The 21,676-nt window shown below is 58.7% G+C and overlaps 1 protein-coding gene across 3 annotated transcripts in view; it reads right to left on the minus strand.

Annotated features, from left to right (window-relative positions):
- Nucleotides 1–2,154: 2,154 nt before the first annotated feature.
- AFAP1 (actin filament associated protein 1) overlaps nucleotides 2,155–21,676 on the minus strand; it is a 135,371-nt gene continuing 115,849 nt past the window's right edge. For 2 of the 3 annotated variants that reach the window (XM_079154341.1, XM_079154343.1), the window contains 7 exons: nucleotides 17,904–18,021; nucleotides 15,206–15,487; nucleotides 13,284–13,398; nucleotides 10,070–10,234; nucleotides 8,500–8,690; nucleotides 5,139–5,303; nucleotides 2,155–4,425 (listed from right to left, as the gene is read on the minus strand). In XM_079154341.1, the coding sequence (XP_079010467.1) occupies nucleotides 4,399–4,425; nucleotides 5,139–5,303; nucleotides 8,500–8,690; nucleotides 10,070–10,234; nucleotides 13,284–13,398; nucleotides 15,206–15,487; nucleotides 17,904–18,021 (1,063 nt within the window). In that variant the 3' untranslated portion in view covers nucleotides 2,155–4,398. The remainder of the gene's footprint in view (nucleotides 4,426–5,138; nucleotides 5,304–8,499; nucleotides 8,691–10,069; nucleotides 10,235–13,283; nucleotides 13,399–15,205; nucleotides 15,488–17,903; nucleotides 18,022–21,676) is intronic. The other variant, XM_079154342.1, reaches the window with a different exon arrangement.

The raw sequence follows: 21,676 nt of genomic DNA on the forward strand, positions 1-21,676 counted from the left end.
AGCTCTCGCCTGGCGAACTCCTACTTAAACAGCAAGGCCTAGCTCAGAGCCCCCACCTCTCTACGAAACCTTACCACACGGCCTTCAAGTTGGTAGCGCTTACCATTCCAGGAAGCTCCGCAGTCCTCCACTCAAAAGCCACCCTCCCTGTCTCCTCCCGCCTGTCTCCTTGACCCGCGGCACCCCAGAGTGGGGCCCTGTCTGACCCATTTCCAGCCCTGGCACGGGTTTGGCATCTGGACTCTCAGTCTGCAGACTGCAAACAATGGTTCCCTAGTGAAGGGCTCATGCCCACTCTGCCCCAGTGTCCCGACCCCACACCTGTCCATGACTCCCATTTACCTGTACCACACACCACATCAGCAAGACACGAAGCCCGGTCCTCAGAGCAGTTTATTAGTAATACACAGTGGTCGCGCCAAGGGGCACCAGTCAGTGGCTGCACCACGTAAACAGTAGAAAACTCAATCAATAGAGCAGGAAGTTCAAGTGAGCGGCTACAAAACGGGGCAGATGGGCTGAAAACTAGAATTTTCAGTCCAAGTTTCCTTTCATAAAATTTTTTTATGAATTAAATACACTGAGAAACAGTGAAAATATATTTACAGTCATTTCAAATGGGCACTACCAACGCATTTAATTTAAAAAAATGTTTCTTTGCCTGCTTCTTTCAAAGAGGAATTTAAATATGACTTTAGTTTTTAAAAAATACAATAAGGAAATAATTACATTCTTAATATGAAAACATCTTACAACTTATAGCCAGGGTCAATCAATTCTGAAAATCTAGAGTGTAAAAGTCGAAGTTGAAATGTAAAGTGAGTATTAGAAAATTGGTTAGAAAGACGATCTTGTTCAAACACCTTTGGTCCCTGCGGATGGAGGTCTGCAGGTGCTGCTCGGAGTCTCCTGCAGGGGGCAAGGCTGGTGGCTGTGTGCGGGGCCTTTGGCTTCACGGTGTGAGCCCAGCCCAGCGGTCGATAAGAACAGTAAGAACAGGACCGAATTCAGTTGCCTCCTGAGCCCAGTCATGAGCTGGAAGCACTGGACCCCTTAAATCCTTCAGGAAAAGGAAGAACGAGAGAGGAAGGTGGTAGTTCATCCTCTCCGTGCCGCGTGGCCGTGGGAACCTTGGGCACCCTGCCTGCGGCGGCTGTGGCAGAAGCCTCTGCGTGACCACAGGGCCGCCTGGCTCCAGTGCGGCACCTGCGGCATGCAGGAGACAGATGCTGGTGGCAGAGGCCGCCCCTTCCTCTGGGGGAGGCAGCTGGCCCTTGCTGCTGCCTGCCCTCGGCGGATGCCGCCCGGGGCAGGCACAGGGCTGTGGGAACCTACTTTCCCCCACGGGGGCTTCGGAGTTCTCTGCAAAGCAGCAGGGCCGGCAGGGCCTCTCCCGGGCCCCAGGGGGCCGCCCTTGGGGACCTGTGCAGGAGGCAAGGAGGCACCGGGCAGCACCTCCAAAGTCCTCCGGGGCCCGAGGCCGGCACACATGCTTTTGGTGTGACCACCAACCCTCCAGTGCAGAACTGGCTATTCAGAAATAGCCAAAGCAATCTGGGGACAAGCAAACCAAAGTGGACGCAGGGCTGGACAACACCAAGGTACAAACAGGAGGAACAGGACAGAGGCACATGGGGGCTGACCAGCATCACTGCAAGTAAAAAGGGAAGGCTTCCAGAAGGTTCCATGCATGCAGGCCCACCCTCCCCTGGACGGGCACTCTCACATCTGGGCCAGTCTGGCCACCCACACCAAGGGCCCACAGCCCAGGCCCGCATGCTGCACCTGTGTGGAGGGCTGGGCAGCGAACAAGGCATCACACAAGCCTAATGGTGGGGTGCAGGCTGGTGGCACCATGCCACGCTGTGGCTGAAGAGAACCCCAGGAGTGGCACCTGGCCTCAGGATGAGGCCCAAGCTCACAGGGGCTGCTGCGCCCGGCCTGGCCACCGCCCCACGCTGGCTGGCCTCCTGCAGCCCGCTGTGGACACGGCCGCCTGCTAAACTGACAGCTGGCCATCGGAAGAGCCCTGAGTTCCTCAAGGGCAGCCTGGCCTCCACCCGCTGGGCCTGAGGACAGAACCTGCCGGAGTGCTCGGCTGTCCCAGAGGCTGCTGGCCCTGGCAGACGTCTGGGGAAGATGAGGCAAGGCGACCAGTCTCCTTTGAGAGGTGCCTCAAGTCACAGGTGCACAGCTATAAGTTACAACTCTATTCACTGAACAGACACAAATAAATAACTTACTTTGAAGCGAATACTTTAAACTAACTTTCTGATCACCTAGAAACGTCGAGGGGCACGCAGGGCCCTGCAGTTGCAGGCGGGAGCCCCGCCTTCCACAGGACCAATCCAAGGACTCCGCGGGACGGACACAGCTCATTTGGGTCGGCATCCTCTCAGAAGACGCATGGCTGTGACAGAGGACAACAAACATGGGGTTTGAAACCCGAAAGGTTCCCTGGAGCCTGCAGACCAGCTCTGAACCCTGGCTTGGGCACCAAGAGCTGTGTCCTTGGACGACCCGCCAGGTCGTAGCCCTCCCCCACCGTGACCAAGACCAGGACCTCGGTGCCACAATCAGGACCTGGCACAGTGCTCGTGGCAAAGAGGCCCCCATCAGAAGGGCCTGGAGTTGAGAAAGTCCACTTGACCTGAAGGCAGCAGGAATGTGTGGCAGGTCACACTTCCTTCCCTTTATGGAAAATCAGTGTCACAGGATACCAAGAAGTCACAGCTTCCTGTGACTTCTTCCCAAGAGGGAAGCGGCTGCCCCCACAGGCCTCCCTGTGTGGGTCCAGCAGGAGGTCCCCGTGGCCGATGCTGGTGTGTCTGCAGGGGGAACGCCACACAGCTCATAAACCAGACACTGCTGGCAGATGGCTTCACAATAAATTCAAGTTTCAAGTGGAGGCGAGTCAAGCAGCCTCCAATGCCTGCTACTGAGCTCTTACTCACCGGGGACTGCTTTCCTGCTCCACAGTGAGTCACAACAGCCCTGCAGGTCCAGAGGGTATGGTAGCAAAACTGGTCCTACCATGAAGGCCTGAGGATGCCAACACTGGCCGGCCCAGGACATGGGAGAGCGTGGGGACACGGCTTCCGCCATCTCTTCCTATGGCTGATAGGAACACTCTGGCTGTGGATGCAGGATTGCAGTGCCCACAGCAGCTCTGGGGCTTACACTCCGGGGAGCCCACCGCCTGTGTGAGCAGCCCTGGACTCTCTGCCAGGGGCCTGGACAACCCACTTCCTTGTGCTCTTAAATGGAGAGAGCCACTGACAGCCCATCTGGGACCAGGCAGGCAGTCCGACCCTCAGAACAGGGCAGAAGGGGGCACTGACCAGCTCCACCTTCGTCCTTGCATCGGAAGCAGGAGCTTTCCAGGAGGAGCTGTACAGAAGGCAAGGAGGACAGCCAGAGGCCTCGGGCTGCCATGCTTAGAAGCCATGGCAGGCCCCACGCACCCCCGTGCTCCTGGCGTGACCTTCAAGCTGGGGCAGCAAGAGGCCTGGAAGGCACCTCTGGCCCAAGGTGCTCTAGGTCTGTAGCTGGCTTCCTTTCCAAAGGGCAGTTCCCACGCCAGGCAGCCAATGCCCTCATGCAGACGGTGGGCCGACCCACTCCGGCAGAGCCACCGGCTTGGAGGCCATCTGCACTCCTGAAGGCCAGAAGGACGGGGGCCACAGCCCAGGGGAAAGGTTAGCCAAGCACCAAGGGCACTCTGCTGCCTCTCAAAGTGGAACAAATGATCGACAAAACAGGACACACAACCTCTGGAAACACCTCAGATCCAACCAGGTAGAACACAGATAAAAGGACGTTTTTAAAGCAGGTTAAAGAGGGTGGCAGCTCTTCATGTCCCAGTGACAAAAGCATCTGCCCCAAAGGGTAGAGACGGCTTCCAGCAGGCTTTCCTCACGCCTGGCCTGCAGCAGCCAGGGGGACGGTGAGGTCCCGAGATAGGCTCCTCCATCCACACCAGAGCCACGTGCCTGGTGCCCGGGCTGGGGCAGGGCGATTCGCAGCCACACCACAGCAGGAGCGGTGCAGGTGCAGCCCACCGCTCTGGCTGGGCTCACAGTGAGGTCTGCAGGCTGGGCGGGACTGGCTGAGAGGCGGTTCTCGCCCCCTGTCGGCTCCCTGCGGTAGCCTGTCACCCCTTTGGTTTCTGTTTTTTTAACAAATATGGTTCAAAATCCAAGTCTTGTCAGAGCTGCTTCCAGAGGCACTACAGTGCGGCGCCGAGGCCAGTGTGAGCTGTGGCGAGGGAGTCGGCATCGCGCCTCGGTCGCAGGCCCTGAGCGGTCACGCCTGGCCCCGCTGGGGAACGCGCCACGGTAGCGGCAAGGAGGCTAGGGACACGCGCGGCCCGTCTGAGGCTGGCGGCCTGGCCTTCCTTTACGTGCCGTTCTTCAACTCCCACTCCTGCAGAAAGAGAGCAGCCTGAGTCCAGCGCCAGACACCGGGCCGACGGGCTGGCGAGCGGGGGCCTCGCACCACCGTACTCAGACACCAGGGGAAGCAGCACGGGTTCAGCGAGACACCGAACACGGTGCTGCTGTGACGAGTTCACCTGGTGTGCGTCAGCCCAAGGACGGGGAGAGCCCAGAGCCCACAGCAGGGAGTGGGAGAACAGCGTGGCATGTCCGCGCAGGGGACGGCGAGGCCTGCTCCCGCCAGCACGGAGCCTGGAGGCCCCGTGAAAGGAGCCATTGCAGAGGCCACAGCACCTGGCTCCCCTCCCATGAGAGGCCAGAGCAGTCGAGCCCAGAGATGGGAGAGCAGCGGGAGCCAGTGTCCCCCAGGGAGGGGACAGGGTACAGTTGAAGGATGCTTTAATTGTGGTGGCGGGGTGACGTCACAAAGCCACTCGCCTGTGCACAAGGTGGGACCACCATGCAAGGGCCAGTCACTTAAGGGTGGGCGAGCCTTGGAGCCAGAGGGACAGCTCCCGTGACGGGTGTCCCCTGACATGGCCCTGCGCAGGCGGCACCCTCACCCGCAAGCTCCGCCAGCTCTGGGGACACAGGGAGCCAGGCATTTCCTCCGGAGTCAGACCCTGTTTCTGAAGGAGAGGCAGGGGGAACTTGGGGAATGCCCTGGCCAGTCCTCTGCCCCAGGGGCCGGCGGTGGCTCACCTTGGCCTTCCGCAGCACGTGCCCTCGGCAGGGGGAGCTGCCTGCGGCCGGCTGGCTCTTCCTCAGGACAGCGGCACTGTTCACGGGGAGGGGGCCTTCCGCGTCACTGGTGTCACAGCTGGAGATGGGCGAGTTCTCCAGAGTCCGGTGTCTCAGCCCAGGAGACTGTTCAGGGACAGGGGAAGCCTGTGTGAGGAACGGGTTCTGGCTGCCAGTTATTTCCCAGCATTTTAAAGAATAAATGCACTTTGAAAATGAGCAAAACTAACCACAAGGACGGTAGCAGCCAGGGCCCAATCCTCAGCGCCTCTTGGGCCCCCGGCTGAGGGCAGAGCTGGCCCCAGGGAGGCTCCACTTGCTGAGACCAGGACACTGGAGGGTGGGACTCGGCCTGAGCTCCGCCCTCAGAGCCCGCCTGCTGCCTAGGCAGTGCCCTCATCTGCAGAGTCCCGACTGGCGGCTGCTACAGAGGCCAAGGTGGCATCAAGTCAGGAATGCAGTCATAGTACGCCGTGGGCCGCTGACATTTAGGGGTCATGACCATCCAAGGCACCCTGCACACGTCAGAATCTTCTGGAAAGCTTGACATGGAAGGACTTGCACCCTCAGCTGCCAGGGCCCCCTCTTTGGCCCTCCCGTACAGGACTGAAACTACTCTTGGGGAAACCTGTGCACCCCCAGCCACAGTGACCAAGGACTAATCCTCTTGCTGTCACTGCCATTGGACGCTGCTCGGCTACAGGGCACTGCCTTGGGAGGGCAGGGCCTTCACTACCGTACTAACAGACAGCTCAGCACCCTGGGGCTCAGCGACCATCCATTCTGAGTGTGCTAGGAGGTGGTGGGTGAGCTCTCCCTGGGAACGCTTTCAGTGCCAGCTGAGAGGTTGCAGGTGAGGGGTGGGTGCAGGACAGAATGAAGCCACCTCTGGGGGAGGGGGGTGGGCAGCCTGCACCTGCTTCTGGACAGCAGCCCTTTGATGAGCTACTCCTCTGCACACGGGTCTGCTGGCAGTTAGGCAGAGGCTGCTGCGCCAATGCCAGGCAGGTGATGGTAGCCGTGGTCCTCAGAGAGGCCCTCAGCAGACAGCATGGTGGGCTGAAAGGAAGAGCATGCGTGCAGCTCAGCCCTGAGCCTCCGAAGCCAGGGGGCACGTGTGAGCAGGAGGGGCTGGTGAAGGGGCCGGAGGGGGCTCTAGAGGGACAGGGACCCAGGAGTGTGGGGTTCCCACAGGTGGGGGAAGCAGGGGCACACCAAAGGCCTCTACAGCTGGAGAGGTGAGCACGCAGATGCCTGTGGGATCTTGAATCCCAGAGGTGACCACAAAAGGCAAGCCCAGAGGAGCGACACTGCATGTGAGCAGGGCGAGCGGCGGCCTGGACACTGCAGCAGACTGCCACTCCCAGATTCAATTTGCAGGGCGGGTGAAGTGGCAGGGCAGGACTGCGGCCGGCAGTGGGGAGCACGGGGCCAGGGCAGCATCCTGCTTGTTTGACGTGGCACCAAAAGGAGAATCTAAATTCTTGGAAGGAAGTCAACAGAGAGGAAGGCTGGAGGAGCAGGACCCTTATGGGTGTCTCGGACCTGGAGAGGTGGGACCCGGCCCACTAGAGGCTGCACCTGCACACAGGGAAGCCCAGTCCCCTCCAGAGGGTGATGGAGCAGTCCCCCAGATCACCCCCACCGTCACCCTCCAGGCAGGATGGTAGCCCGGGGCATGCGCTCTCCTGCCTCAGATCATGGACAGGAGTCCCTCTGAGGCCCAGAACTCTGTGCAGCCCAGGGAAGACCCTCCTGGACCCCCTGACACTCTGCTGCAACTGGTCTCACAGGCCCTTGGCTCTGGGTCACGTCAAACACAGAGACTCAGCGCTGCAAATCACGCCAGCCCTCAGATTCTGAGGCCCACGCCCCCACACTCTGCATGCTGAGGAAGGCTGGGCGGGCTCTCTCCTCCCGTGAGAACACAAGTACCGCCAGACAGGAATGTTCATCTCGTATATTCAAAATGGTAGGGACAGAATGGTTGGCGACTCATTAAGGGAAAATGGCATGACTCCATATGTACAGTAGCACAAAATGACACACTACATATTATTTATAAATATACAATTACTGTATAATAACATAAATGATCATATAAGCAAATAATTGTTGAATGAAAGAATGAATCTGCACCTACACACTAATATGTACTGGACAGTCTGTGTAACTGGACAATGGAGTGGACCAATACACAGAGTGCACTCAGGTGCTGGATGTCCATACAACCCCACGCGGCAGGCAACACTGTCACCTAGCAGATGAGAAGCTGGGCCAGCGGGGCGGCGGTAGCTCAGTGGCAGAGCACCTACCCAGCATGCACGAGGCCCTGGGCTTGATCCTGGGCACCATGCACACAACAGAGAGAGAGCCTGGGTGAGAGGAGTCCGGTGGCTTCACCCCCCCGGCCTGGCTGACCCCTGGCCTGCAGGGCTATGGCCCAGTGATGGAGTGGCTCCAGCTTGCTGGATCAGCTCTGCCCAGGGGACCGTCTCTGCAGCGAGGGGTGGCTGCCCTTGTGCTGTGACAAGGCTGGGCTTGGGCAGGAGAGCACCGTGAGGAAGGTGGTGTGGCAGGGCTGAGGGTGGTGGCGAGGTAGGTGCGGGTTAGGGCAGTGCCCATAAACCTTCTGGCAAATCTGCTGAATACCAAGGCCACTGAATTCACTCAGGCGGGCCTGGGCCAGGAGGTTTGGGAAGAATCCCCTGCTTGGAGCACTGGGGTGCAGGCAGTCGGCTGAGGGCGTGCTGGATGGGCTGAAGCGGGCTCGAGGGAATGGACTGGATTTTTCTGGGCCTCACTGACACTTTTGTGAGACAGAAGCAACGACACGTACTCGCGAGGCAGCCAGGGTTCATGGGGTCAGTGTGGGGGACTGCCTGTTTAAGGGCCAGCAGGGAGCAGACACTCCAAGGCCAGGCTACACCCAGAGGTGATTCAGCATCCCATTAGCTCTGAGGGTCACAGACCGGATCCCACACCTGGGCTCCAGCACCAGATGGGCTACATAGGATCACACGCCTCTTAGGGAAAGGACGTGCAGGTTCAGCAGAGGCGAAGAGCTGGACCTGCCACCCTGGGGCCACACGACGGGAGAGGGAGAGGTGTCGTTCACAGCACCATGTGGAATTTCAGTTCAGAGGTGAGCAGAGTCAGTGTCAGCAAGTCGAGGACACAGCTGACAAGCGTACCCAAGGCCAACCTGCCAATACAGGAGCCAGGAGAGCCACGCACGTTGGGACCCAAGTGCACTGTGGCCCACCCTGGAGTACTTCCCCACGGGCTCTGGCCCTTCTGTGGCTTCTGGCAGGACACTCACCTGTGGACTTGATGTCCCCGACTTTGGCTCGATGGCCAGCCCGAGGGTGACGCCGCCAGCCAGGGCTTTCTTCAGGCTCTCCTTGACCTCGGTCAGCTCCAGCTCCAGGCTGACCCGCTCCGCCTCCCTCAGCTTGCACTCCTCCTCCAGCTTCCTCAGCTTGTCCTCCAGGACCACCTGGGTCTTCCTGCCTGCAAGTCCACAGCCATGCTGTCACTGGCACCCAGCTCCCAGCGGAGGTCCTGGCTGCAGGCTCCCTCCAGGGCTGCGGCTCAGCTGTGCTCCAACAGCACCCGCTGCAGCTGCTAGAGCAGGACCAGGACAGGACCCACGCTCACCGCACAGGCCCTCCCGTCACTGGAGCAGCAGGACCTAATGCTACAGGGGCTGACTACTGCTGACTTGAGGTCTGGCCACGTCACTTCCAGCCTTCTGCTGTCACCCCAGGCATCCCACTTGCCCAGGACAGGTTGCACGGCGCGCAGCTCTTAGGAACTGGCACGCATCTCCTGAAGGCACCGCCCTTTGCTCCTGCTGTCTGAGATTTGTTGCAGTGACCTGCAGCACACAGCATCCCACTGGACGGATGAGGACGCCAAGTCCGAGAGGCTGGCGGGTGTGCTGAGAGCCCCGGCCGATGCCACCCTGCACCTGAGATTCTCTCTTTGGAGGCCTAAGCTCCAGGGCCTTGCTGTAGCCACACCCCTGCAGCCCTGAAAGGGGGGGAGGGAGGAAGCGGCTCCCCCTCTGCTCTCCACTCCCCACAGCGCTTCCCTCCACAGTGACCAACAAGGCTCCAAGCCAGAGAGGCCGAGCTGACGAGCTGGCTGGCGTGCGAGTGTCCGCTCCAGCAGTGTGGGAATGAGCCAGTGAAAGCCGGAGCACCCCCGTGGCCTCCTGTGCTCTGCGCCTGCCCTTCCCTCTCTCTCTGAGGCTGGCAGATTCTGTCTGAGGAGCCAGATCGGGTCTGGCACAGAGGCAACCCAAGTTCCACCCCCAGGCAGGCACTTCTACCAGCGAGAGGGAACAGGGGGGCCCCGGTGCTGCCTCCTGGCTCCCTCTGGATGTCTGGACTTTTACCCACATCCTCTCTGGGGCCCCAGACCTAGCCATTTCCCAGCCCCCACCCCACACAGACGCCGCTTGCTCCCCCAGCCCTCAGGGAAGGGAGGTCTGCTCCTGAGCCTGTGGGACCTCCACCTCGCTCGGACTTGTGAGTGGGACCCCCTGTGGAGGGGTCCTGCTGAGAAACCTGACTGAACAACCTTATGCAGTGACCACAAGCTGCTGCAACCATGGACATAGGGCTTGTCCCTCTGTCACTGGCACCCGAGGTTAGAATGGAGCTGGAGCCTCACTGCGCAGCCTGGGGTCAGGTCAGTCTCTGCTGTGGCTGCACTTGTTACCACATAGCACCTGGCTGGCCAGCAGTGCCCAGGCCCCAGGAAGCGCCACACGGAGTGACGTGCTCCTGCTCAACTGGCAGGCTTATGGGTCCATGTCTCATGAGCAGAGCAGAAGGAAGCCCAGACCCCCCACCAGAAGCAGGTCAGCACCGAACTGCCCCTACCCGCGTTCACTTCAATGGCGGCCCGCAGGTCCTTCCTCTCTTTCCGGAGCTGTGCCAGCCGGTTCCGCAGGGCTTCCTTCCTCTTCAGCAGCTCCTCTTCTTTGGTCTGCAGGCGCTTGGCATCTGCTTCCACCCGGTTCTTGCCATATTTGTACTGGTCGGCATCTGGACAGGCAAAGCGGCACAGGGAGTCAGGCGGCCACGGTCAGCACAAAGGTACTGCTTCCCTCACCCAAAGGGGATGAGCAGGAATGGTCTGGCTAAGAAGAAAAGCACCGGTTCAAATTCCCCAACAGTCAAACTTTTACAAATGAAGTAGAATTTGTGGAACTGCTCTAATTCCTCACTCTGAGGCACAAACTTGGTCGTGATCATCAACACGGTTACAAGGTAGCATCCCGTCACGTGGGAAGATGGTCACCCATTACCAGCAGAAACAATTCCAGAGTTTGTGTAGTTCTCCATGACTTTTCGAAGCCCTTTCCTGGCCTGCCTCTCCTGCTTCTGACGAGCATACGTTACCCTGGCCTGGGGCCGTCCTGTGGCAGTGCGCACCCGTCGAGGGGGAGAGGGCAGCGGTGAAGAGGCAGCGCAGAGGGCATCTGGAGCCCACCGTCTGCAAGCAAGGCCCACACTTCCCCCCCGGGCTCACGGCCTTGAACAGAGTACTTGAGCTCTCCATGTCTCAGCTTCCTCATCTGTGAAGCCAGGACAGTCAGAGCAGGTGATTCACGGGGTGGGCAGGAGGGGAAAGCTGACTGATGTTCATAAAGCCCCGAGAACACCAGATGAGCTCCTCGGAGACCCTGTTAAATGAAGTGGAGGATGAACGAGGACCAAGCTAGCTCTGGGGGAGTCGGAGGCCCAACCAGCACCACACTGCCAGTTCACAGAGCACTAAAGCCCTGACCCTGGCCCTCTTCCTCTTGCAACTTGGCCTCTCAACTATAGAAACACAGGACAAGCCTTTTTGAAAACACTCCAGAGAGGAATGCTCTGACCAAGGACCTCCGACCCCGGAGCCAAGAGGCCTGGCTGCCTCCACCGGTTCCCAGCAGGTGGTCACACACAGTTGGGGGTCTCTGCACTTCAGCCACACCCCTGCCTGCTGGGGACTAGACGTTGCTGCTAGGCAGAAGCCTCTGTGACTCTGGTGAACTCCTGTCTCCCCACTCAGCTCTCCCTCTGCAAAGCAGAAGTGACAAGGACTGCCTGGGGTCTCTAAAATGGTCTATGTCCCTGAAACGACTTCCATCTGCAGGACAGGGCTCTGTGTGCAGCGGGCACTCAGGGCTTATCATTATCAGTGAGAGCCACTCCCAGAGCCCTGTCTGCAGGCACCATGGTGCCGTCGCGCCACGCCTGCCGGGTGCTAGACCACGGAGGTAAGCCGTGAGAACCCAGGGAAGCACTGCTGCCCAGACCCGTGAGCAGGCTCCTGTCCCGCCAACGCTCCTCGCCCTGAAGAAACTGTAGGCTGACTTCAGAAGGGTGGCAGCCTGAGGGCAGCCAATCTCGCAGAGGAAGCCACTAGTCCTGCTGAGGCCAGCGCGACCAGGGCCACTCTACCCTCAGGGGTTCCGCGGAAACCTACGCGTCTACCCTCTGTGGTCCCCATGTCCTAAACCCCATACGACCTATAAGACAACCGGCTGAATCCAGCAAAAACACGGGATGCTATTATTTTTCTCTTTTGACACCATTAGATGTCACTAAAGTTAATAAAAATTCCTAGACAGTCTCACAAAACAAAGGGCGCGCCATCTAGGAGACAGAACATGCACGGGGCGGGGCGGGAGCGCTGAAGGGGACTGGAAGAAAGACCTGCCTGGCGTGCTGCTCCTCCGAGCGAGCAACCCTGAGGCAGCAGCGCAAATGCAGCCGGAGGGCGAGGCCCAGGCCAACGCGCCCCCAGAGTGGTCCCGAGGAGCAGGAGGCGCCCACCTCTCCTGGGATGAGGGTCTGGAGGGGCTGCAGAAGAGCCCACTAGAGATCACACAGCCTGCGGCAGGCGCAGCCCGGCACTGCTCAACGAGTCAGAGCTCGTGGGCACAGGGCCCTGGGCACAGGGCCCCAGGCACAGGCGGCTCGCCAGCCCCCTGCAGGTACGCTGACTTGGAGAGCCAGCCAGGTGCAGTGGCGTCAGCTCCCTGTAGGGCAGAGCCATTGTCTCTTCTGCAGCTGGCAGTTGCCACGTAGAGGTGGCGACCTTTCCATTAACAGACTGCTCTACCAGCTCCACTGCTCCAGCTTAGGAAAGCTAGGTACAAACCCCAAGCGCAGGTGGCAGATCACAGGAAACTGTCTCGACAGGCCAGGCTGACCGGAGCTGCTGGCCAGGAAGGCCCCGCAGGCGCCTGGCCTTGCTCCTCTGCGTCCTCAGCCACAGCTGCAGTGCCCTGGGAACGAACACTGCCTGGCCGGCCAGCGGCAATCACACACCCCATCTGAGAAGGGCACAGGAAGTGCCAAACAGAGATGGCAGAGCCACCAGCTTCCTCTGCCTGGAGAGAAGGAAGGGCCTCATTGTGGGCACGCTGCCCCCGCTCCTGCCTCGCAGGCCTCTGCTTCCAACTCCCTCTCAGCCTGGCTGTCACGTGGGCTCTGTCACTCACCTGCGAGAGACCGGGCTCCTGCACTGCTCAGAGACCCTTTCTCATTTGGGCAGTGCGGTAGGCGATGAGCCCACCCTGATACGGGCTCTGAGAAACCCACAGGGAGAGCCGCTTGCTGCGGGACTGAAGCACCAGGGAGGGACAGCGCCAGGTAGCTCGGCTTCTCCAGTCCTGTGAGCACGGGCAACGACTCTGCTCTCTCAACTGCAGCAGCCACAACTGCCACCTGACTGGGGTCTGGCAGACGGGGAGGCTGTGTTTAAAGAGGGCGCGTGATGTGCCAACAGCACGTGAGGGAGGGGACACAGACTGAGGGCTCCTGGCCCAAAGTCCAGTGCCACCCACAAGTGCCTGTCGACGGGGCCTATCAGGGCCACAGCTGGGAGACCAGTTTTGTGTCCCTCTGGCATGGAAAGGTCCCAGAGGCTGGGCAAGAGGTCCTCGCCAGCTCTAACCCAGCAAAGGAAGGAGGACAGGCTGCACGCTGTCCCTCTTTCCGACAGGCCTCCGGCTGACATTCGCTCGTGAGCAGCCCAGACACCTTCATCTCTCCAAGCTGCAGTCGGAATCAGAAAGCAAAGAATCGAATGGAAGCTCACTTGAGGCTGTCCGTCTCATGCCGGCTGCAGAGTCCACTTTCTTCTGCTGACCACTGGGAGCCTTCCCTTTCCCGGGAAGCCCGTTAGATGCCGCTGGGGGTTTCTTCCCCTTGAGCTGTTGAAATAAACAAAGAAAATTTAAAAAACCGGAACCCCTGTTTTTTTCTACAGCAATTCCTCTGGATCTCTGACTCTGGAAAATAGCACAGCCAGAGAGGGAAAGGTGGCGAGGAAGCCAACTTGGCTTCAGACTCCACACTGCTGGGGCTTCCTAGGACAGCCGGGGAGGCCGGCAGGATGCTGGCAGCTCTGTACTTCCCAGGGGATCACGCACATGGACGAGAAGCAGGCACGGCGCTCGGCTGAGACCACTGAGGCCGGCTTCAAAGACAGACCACCTCTGGTGTTGTAGGATGCTTTTAGGGTGGTAGCAGGATGGCACTGCGAGGTTTCTGCTTCAGGGACTCTTAGCTGAGTGACATCTAAAGGGACGAGTGACTGTCTGCCAGTTCCCTGCTCGGGGCTGACAGGGATGCACATGGCACACAGTGTAATCTGAGTAACATGAAATCAATTTGATGGGCTGCGAGTTTTTAAAAAAGTCAAAGAGCGCCCTACGTTTCTGGCTGTTGCAGGCTGAAGGACTTTGTTTGGCTAAGGGGATGACGCGCCATTTGACCTGAGCTCCTCGAGGGACTGTCAGCTCTACACAGGCCCTTGCTTTCCACGTGCTGCTCGCCTGCTGCCGTGAGCCGGGCGTGGGGAGGCCCCGCTGCTGAGGAGAGGCTGAGCAAGCCACTAAGACTTTCTGAGCCTCTATTTCCTCACTTAAAAATACAAAAAGATACAGGCACTTCCCTGCTGGGATCCCAAAAGGGTGACACCCCACAGCCACGCAGCAGCGAGTGCGCGGTCTGGCCATGGGAAGCAGGCTCCTGCTACTGCGGGCGGGCACAGGAGGGAAACAGCGTATCCTTGGACTCGTGAGGACAGGGCCCGCTGGAAACAAGGACTCAACGGCAGTGACATCACAGCTCTGAGTGCCGGTTCCTGACTGGGGCTGAGGCCAGGGTGCAGGTGCATTTCACCCCAGGGGACGCCAATGCCAACAAACAGGCAGATGCAGTAAATGAAACGTAACTGACCAGATTTTTGGTGTAGGTACTCATGAAAATAGTGGGGCCAACATGCTCTCCCACTGGACGCTCAGACTCCTGGAGTCAGACTCTGCAGGACGCCACCCGAGCCCAGCGTTAAGGGCCGAGCCCTTCCTAGGTGAGTCTTCACGAGCCAGTCTCTCAGGAAGACTGTCTGAGATCCTAGGCCCGTACCTGGTGCCCATCATTTCTTAAGACTGCCCTTAGGATGGAGGGTGCACAGCTGGCCCTGAACTTGCTCTACACAGCAGTGCTCTTAACAAGGCGCCTGGGTCTCTGGACAGAGCGCACAGCCCTGGCGTCTGCCTGTGATGCTGCCATTGGCTGCACACAGGCTGTGGCAAGGGCACCGCTCTGCCTCGAGGCTGCTTGTCCAGCAGTGGCCACCACTGCTGCCTGCACACCAAGCCAGGCACCCCGACAGCGCCAGCTCATGCCAATGTCACAGCCAGGGTCAGTTTGTGCCCGCTCGTGCAGCAGGACACACTGCGGAAGCCGCAAGTCAAGACACTGAAGAGCTTTGCTGCCCAGCTCCTCCCCAGACCTTGGCCTTAGTTGGCACGACTCCCAAATCCACCGCGGCCTTTGCCAGGAGTGGCGAGAGCTCTGACCACGTTCCCTGACCAGGGCTACTGCACGGCTCCTGGGGCACGCCGCCGGCCGTGTTCTGTGCTGTCCTTCGGGGTGCGCCCTGGGGGAGCACCTGCACAGCAGCGCTGGGAGTGGCAGCAGCTGGTTCTGGGCCCGAGGGGTGTGGTACTGTACCTGGGAGTGCAGCCCGAGAGACGCCCTCCCCACAGCAGAGGTGTTAGTGAGAGACGGAGAGCAGGGCGGGCCGCAGGAGGCAGGGGGCTTGCAGAGGTTAGAGGGCAGCTTGTCAGTGGACAGCCTGGAGGCCTTTCTGTCAGCAGGACAGGAGCGAGCAAAGATTTTCGGAGATGGCAGGTTATCGTACAGGCCCGCGTTATCATAGAGCGCCTCTTCTCCGGGGCCTCTGCTACAGGAGGCGGAGAAGCTGTCTTCCGCGTCCCACTGGAACACACAGCTCTGTGGTTAGGGACCCGACCAGGAGAGAGAGCAGACTTCAGCACAGGAGACACTAGTGCACCCAAGACACGGTCGTTACCCAAAAAGCACCCCACACACAAGCAGGAGGACCAATTCGAAAGAACCCCTTTACTTCTAAGGTCTTAAGGGAGGGTTCTTTCGCCTTCGATCATTCCCAGCACCGTTAGTTTACAACATGTTCTGTGTTTGTTTTGTTCTTTGAGGCAGAAAAGAAAACACGATTGGACACTTCCTTCTTTAGAGGACTGGAGTTTGGAAGTCCCTTAATGCAAGATCTGGACGTGGCAGGAGAGAGGAAGAGGCCCTGCCCCTGGGAAGGCATGAGGGCCGACAGGCTCCTTCCCACTCACACACTGACCTCAGCCCACCCAAGGAAGCAGGGCACACCCAGGCAGAGGCTGGTCACAGCTTGTTGGAGGCAGAGCTGGACTCAGCTGTGCTGGTGGCTGCATGCCACACATGATGAGCCCTGGCTCTCCTGGGGGACGTGCTCACAGGCCAATGGCCTCAGCTCACAGTTGCTGTCACAGGCAGCATGCTGCCAATTCTGTTACGCCTGAGGAAAGGCCAAGCAGAACAGCCCCTAGAGAAAGCTAGTGACAGCACCCAACACAGGTGCTTCGGGCTCAGACAGACCACGGGGTCAGCCGACACCTGGAACCAGGGACGCACGCAGCGCCCAGCCACCTCACTGGGCACACATTTTGAAGCACAGACTCTGAAGTATAAATAAGTACCCAAACAAGTCCCTGCCAGGGCCTTCCAGGTTCTAAAGGTCTTTATAAATTGCCTTGCATTTTTAAAAAAGGAAATAATAATTCACATATTCTGCCATTACCCTGTTTTTATAATGTTCCTGCAGAGTTCCTTTCTGCCAGACAGTAATTACAGACTTTTGTTATAAAAATAGCAAGGATTTAAAATTCCATGGTAGGAGTGTTTGTATTGCTTTGCAGTCAATTCAGCATGCCTATTTCTGAGATGCAGAGGACCTATCTACGATCTAAAAATAATGCAATGAACTTGGATGTGAGCATTTGATAATGACAACCTAGCATAAATTTATATTTGTCCAGAGTTATTAAATGGTCTAGACTAGAATATCATTTTCCTAAAATACCAAATATTAAGTCACACAGAAGACTTAGGAAACAGCAACAGCAGAAACCCCACAGAAGTTTCTAGATTAAAAGTGAGCAAACGTGTACTTCCCAGTTTCAAACACGGAGGGAATGCAGGGTAAGAATCGCTGGTGTGGAGGCCCTGCTGAGCTGTCAGGATGGGCTCTGAACTCTGCAGCCCTCCAAAAAGGAAACCACTTGGAAATGACTGGCATGCAGAAGAGCAGGTGAGAGGGACCAGCAGAGCAAGGCCCTGGCAAGCAGAAGGGCCACAGCGCACACACGGCATGCCACCTCAGAAGCTCCTGCCGACAGCCAGGAAGCACCCAGGAACAGTGCCAGGCACACAACCCTCAGGAGGGCAGGCTGGCCTTAGGAGGCTAAGCTGCAATGCTCTCAGGAAGCTGGCTCTCACCCACCAGCAGATGAGGCCGCAAGGACGGACAGGGCCAGGCGGGTGCCCTGCTGTCCTGGGGACTCTACACCTCTGCTTGCTCATGCTTTTCCTGTGCAAGGTGCACACCTGGAGAACACCTGAGGGGTGCGTGTGGGCCCATGCTGGGAGCTCTGGAGACAGGGTGGGCATTGTCTTTCCAGGAAAGCTGGAGGTTGAGTCCAAAGGCTCAGAGGAATGAGCTACCCTCAAGAGGACAGTCTGGACACCAAAGCCCAGAACGAGGGACAAGTCCACTCTGCCAAGAGACACTAGTGTCCACATAGGCCAATAGAGGCCACAGGAGCTGAGGTCCCACCTTGACACAGAACAGCAGCCCAGATGGAGCTGAGAGCCCTCCCTTGACCATGACCACCATGCAGTTCCTAAGGCTTGCACGGGCCGTCCACGGCACAGGAGGGCTCAGGTCAGAGTGCACGGCTGAAGCCCAGGCATGGGATCAGGCGAGGAGAAGACTGAGCCCATGTCCCCGGAGGCGGGCTCTGCTGTGTGGGCTCTGCAGCAGGCTGGGAAGTCAATGTGGCTTTGCTCACCCTCAGCCTGAACCTGCCAGCCCCCACCTCCGGTCCGTGTGAGGTCCCTCACTGCACTAGACCGGGGGCCCTTGAGGATAAGGACAGTATCTGACTCACTTCTTTTTGCCAGCATAGAACCTGCTCACCAGGAGACTCTAAGCAAATAGGGCGGGGGTGGGGGAGGGAAGCAGGGGGAGGAAATAGGAAGGAAGGAGGGAGGGAAGCCAGGGCCACTCCAGGCCAGAACTTCCCAGACAGCCTTGCCCCCTAACAAAACCAGCCGTGGACTCTCGGGGAACACTCACCGAGCCGTTGATGCAGGGGACGTCGTCGTAATGCAGTGCTGTCCCACTGGGGTGGGCGTAGCCATTGGAGGTGCCCCCTAGGTACGGGCTGGTGGACACCCCGCGCCTGTTCATGAAGCTGAGAGAGAAAGGGTGATGAAGACCCAGGCCTGCCTGGTTCCTCCAGCCCCCAGCCAGCCCCGGCCCCGGCAGAGGCAGAACGTCGGCTGTGGGGCTGGGCCGAGCCTCGCCTGTACATTCAGGACGGGCCCGCCCAGTGGACCTGCAGCGAGGACCCGGGGTAGTGAGGGCACAGGCTCCGCCAGCAGCAGCTTTCCCCTCGGTGGGACAGGCCAGCCCTGTGCAGCCTGCTACCTCTGAAGGCAGAGGACCACGTGGCCTGCGGAGCTGAAATACCATCCGGTCATTTCTGGAAGAAGCTTCTGGGCCCTGCTTTCTGGCTCTCCAGATGCTGTTCCACAGGCATCTCTCGGGTTCCCAGAAGCCATCACTCACACACGCCTTCTCCTGGTCCCTGACCTTTCCAGGCCCCTGATGGCGGCCACGATGACCTTCAGAAGGTACGCCCCTGGGATAACATGTGCTGGGGCCTCTGTCCCCTTTCCTGGCCAGAGCTTCTACGACCATGGAACTCCCGAGTGACGAGGGAAGGGGAGAGGCCCCTGTTAGTCACAGTCCTGCACGGCCCGCCCCCGAGTCTGCAGACGGGGTGACCACTGGAGCACCTCGAGGATGGAGGCGGTCACCAAGAGAGCAGGGTGTGAGCCTGAGGTCGGAGCGTCCACCCCTGTGGGCTGGACAAGACAGGACAGTTTCTGGGCTTCTACTGGAGAGCGCAGGAGGGGCTGGGGCTGTACGTGCAGGGGGCATGAAGCCCGCTACTCTTCGCATCGCACGGCTGCTCTGGGCTCCGGCCAGCAAGCTGGGTCCTGTGTTCTGGTAACTGGGCCAAAGGTGGGGTGGCAGAACACGGATTACAGCTGGACTGTCCCAGGCAGGACGATCTGGGTTCTGAATGACATCTGAATGGGGTGGTGCTGGGGATGGAGTCCTCACCTACGGGGCCTTAGGCTGTTCTGGTGACACTGTCAGACTGAGCATACTGCAAGACACCCAGCTGGGGTCCGCAGAGCACTGGAGAGCTGCCAGGCATGGGAAGGGTCCTCACACTTGGTGGCCAAGGTGCAGAGTGAGAGCAACAAGTGCGTGGCAAGAGGACGCAGACCAGACTGTGTTGGTGCCCCAGGCCACCCAGGGGCTTCCGGAGTTGCCAAGAAAATCCAAAGTGCTTCCTTGAGAGGCAGCACAGGTCTTGCCCGCCTCCTCTCCTCCGGCTTCCCAGACTTGTGGGCTCACCAGGCACCTTGGCCTCAGAGTCACTGTGGCCCCTATGCCCAGGAGGCTCTTCTCAGAAGCCTCAGTGGCCTGCGTCTGCTGGGGCCACCAGCTCCCCCCTCTCCCTGCTCCTTCCTCCTGTCACCACCTGACCTGTCTTGTCCTTTTCTGGTTTATCAGCTGCTTCTTTCCACTAGAGCAGTGGATCTGGGGGAACAGGGTCTCTGGGCACTCCAGAGGCACAAAGGTGCCTGCAAGACACGCTGAATGACAAGCTCAGGAGGCTGCTGTTCTAGGAGAAATCTAAGTGCCCAGGGAAAACAAGATGAAGAGACACTTAAACTAGCCTGGAGTTTTAAGAAAGGGGTTGTATTTCCAGATTTTGTTTCTTCATAGGATTGTGCACTTCTATGGTCACCAGATAAAGAACAGAGAGTGAAATATAGCATAAAGAGAAACCGCTTCCCCAGCCCACCAGGCTGCAGATTGTGAGGCAGGGGCCTGCTGGCAGCCTGGGGCCCTGGGCTCCCACTCATGGCACGTGGTCGCCCTCTGCTGGGCGGAAGGCAGCACGCAGGCTCTCTGCAGTAAACCCAGCTCCTCTTTTTCTTTGCTCATAGAAAACTGATAGAACTAATCTGTACTTAAATGCATATAAGCCAGTGTAGTAAAATACAACGCACAGGGAGAGAAAAACACAAAAGGAAAGACCACAAAAACTAGACATCTAGGAGCTCTGCAATGGCAGATTTGGGTTTTATAAACCCACATTGAAGGGCTTCTCCCTGAAGTGTTCTCCCTGAGGTCTGACTGTGTTCAGGCCACCTGGACACTTCCTCCGAGTGAGCATGTCAGTGGGCCATGGGCGGGCAGCCTGAAGCCCAGCTGCATGTGTGCCAGCCCTGAGCACCTGCCCCGGCTGTGCACTGACTGGGGGGCAAGTGTGAGTGCCCTCCTCACAGCAGGGGTCTCGATGGTCTGTACAGTCAGCTTCTGGCACCCTGCCCTACCAGCACCCAAGCTGAGGCACAGACGTCAGTAAGGACGGAGGCCCCGGGGCGCACTTCTCCCTCCTGAAGGGTGGCTGGCGGGGCCTTGGCAGGACTTGGGGAGTGTCAGAACTGGTGCTCACAGTCACAGACGCCCTGGCTGGCAGACACCTCCTCCATCAGAGAGCCCTCCATAAGGTTAGAGAGGGACCGGGGCCAGTGAGCAGACTGACTCCCTGCCAAAGAGCCTGTGGAGCCGAGGACAGGCATTAGGACCGGCATCTTTGGCCACTGTTCTTCCTATGATGATTTCAGCCATATGTAAAGTGGAAATGAGGTTGAACCCAAAGCACAAGCACATCAGGAAGTAGTAAACAGGACACACAGGCCCCAGAGGAAAGTGCAACTGCAGAGGACAGCTGCCCAGGGGGTCCGCCCCTCCGCGGGACTCAGACTCACTGTCTGTACAGCACCCCTGGTTCTGTGACCAGGCACAGTTTAAAACAAGTTCAGGAGAAGATGCCACCGTATTTCCTTTCTATCCTACAATGCACAAATCTCACCTAGAACTAGGCCCTCGGGAAAACGTTTCAACACTTACCACCATTAAGAGTCCTAAAGATGCACTTTCTGGGATACTCTAGGTTACTTTTTTCTTTTCTGACCTCTTTCCAACATATAGCATTGCCCTTTCTCCCTCTGTGGAACCAGACACGAAGGCCACGGGCTCATCTTGCATGTGGGTGGCCCCGCCCAGCACCCCTCGCAAAGACCTTTCAACCGCTGACACTTCGCTTTTCAGAACTATCACAACGATCACACCAAGTTTGGCTACCATCTCTCTGGAAGGGTCCCTGCCTGCTTGAAAGCCACTGAGCTCACGGCAGGGTGGAAATGTGCGAGGCCATGTGGTGGCCATGTGCTGCCCACTGATCACTACAGGTGACGCCTGTAGAGCCCATGTCCACTCGGCTGCAGTTGGCCTGCCAGCTGCCTTTTCAAGCAAAAACGACCACGTTTTAAAAGGCAGCAGTTCACCAGCAACTCGGCTGGAGCAGAGCGCTCCTGGAGCCCGCGCACGGCCCCGCGTCACGGCCTTGCAGGGCCAACCACCGCTGCCCTCGGTGTCAAGACAGGAGCTGTCTCCCCGCTGGCCTTAGAAGGCCTGCCACTGCTCCCTGGAGGACCACCTAAGGGAAAACAGCATCTCCTTGGCTGAGCAAATGCACGGCAAGGTCAGAAGCCAAGAGCACAGTGCCCAGGATCCGCCTTGGCGGTGCCTGCTGCCTGCCCACGTGAAAACAGTGTGGGAGGAAAGCCACGTCTGGGCCCGGTTAGGAAAAGAGCTGTGGACCTTGTGGCCACTGGCAGCGCACTCAATTGCTGCTCCAAGGCCTCTGCCATTATCATGTCAAGTCAATAGTCAGGGTTCAGAAGAACCTCTGGGCA

This window comes from Sciurus vulgaris, assembly GCF_902686455.1.
Source record: "Sciurus vulgaris genome assembly, chromosome: 9".
NCBI lineage: Eukaryota > Metazoa > Chordata > Mammalia > Rodentia > Sciuridae > Sciurus > Sciurus vulgaris.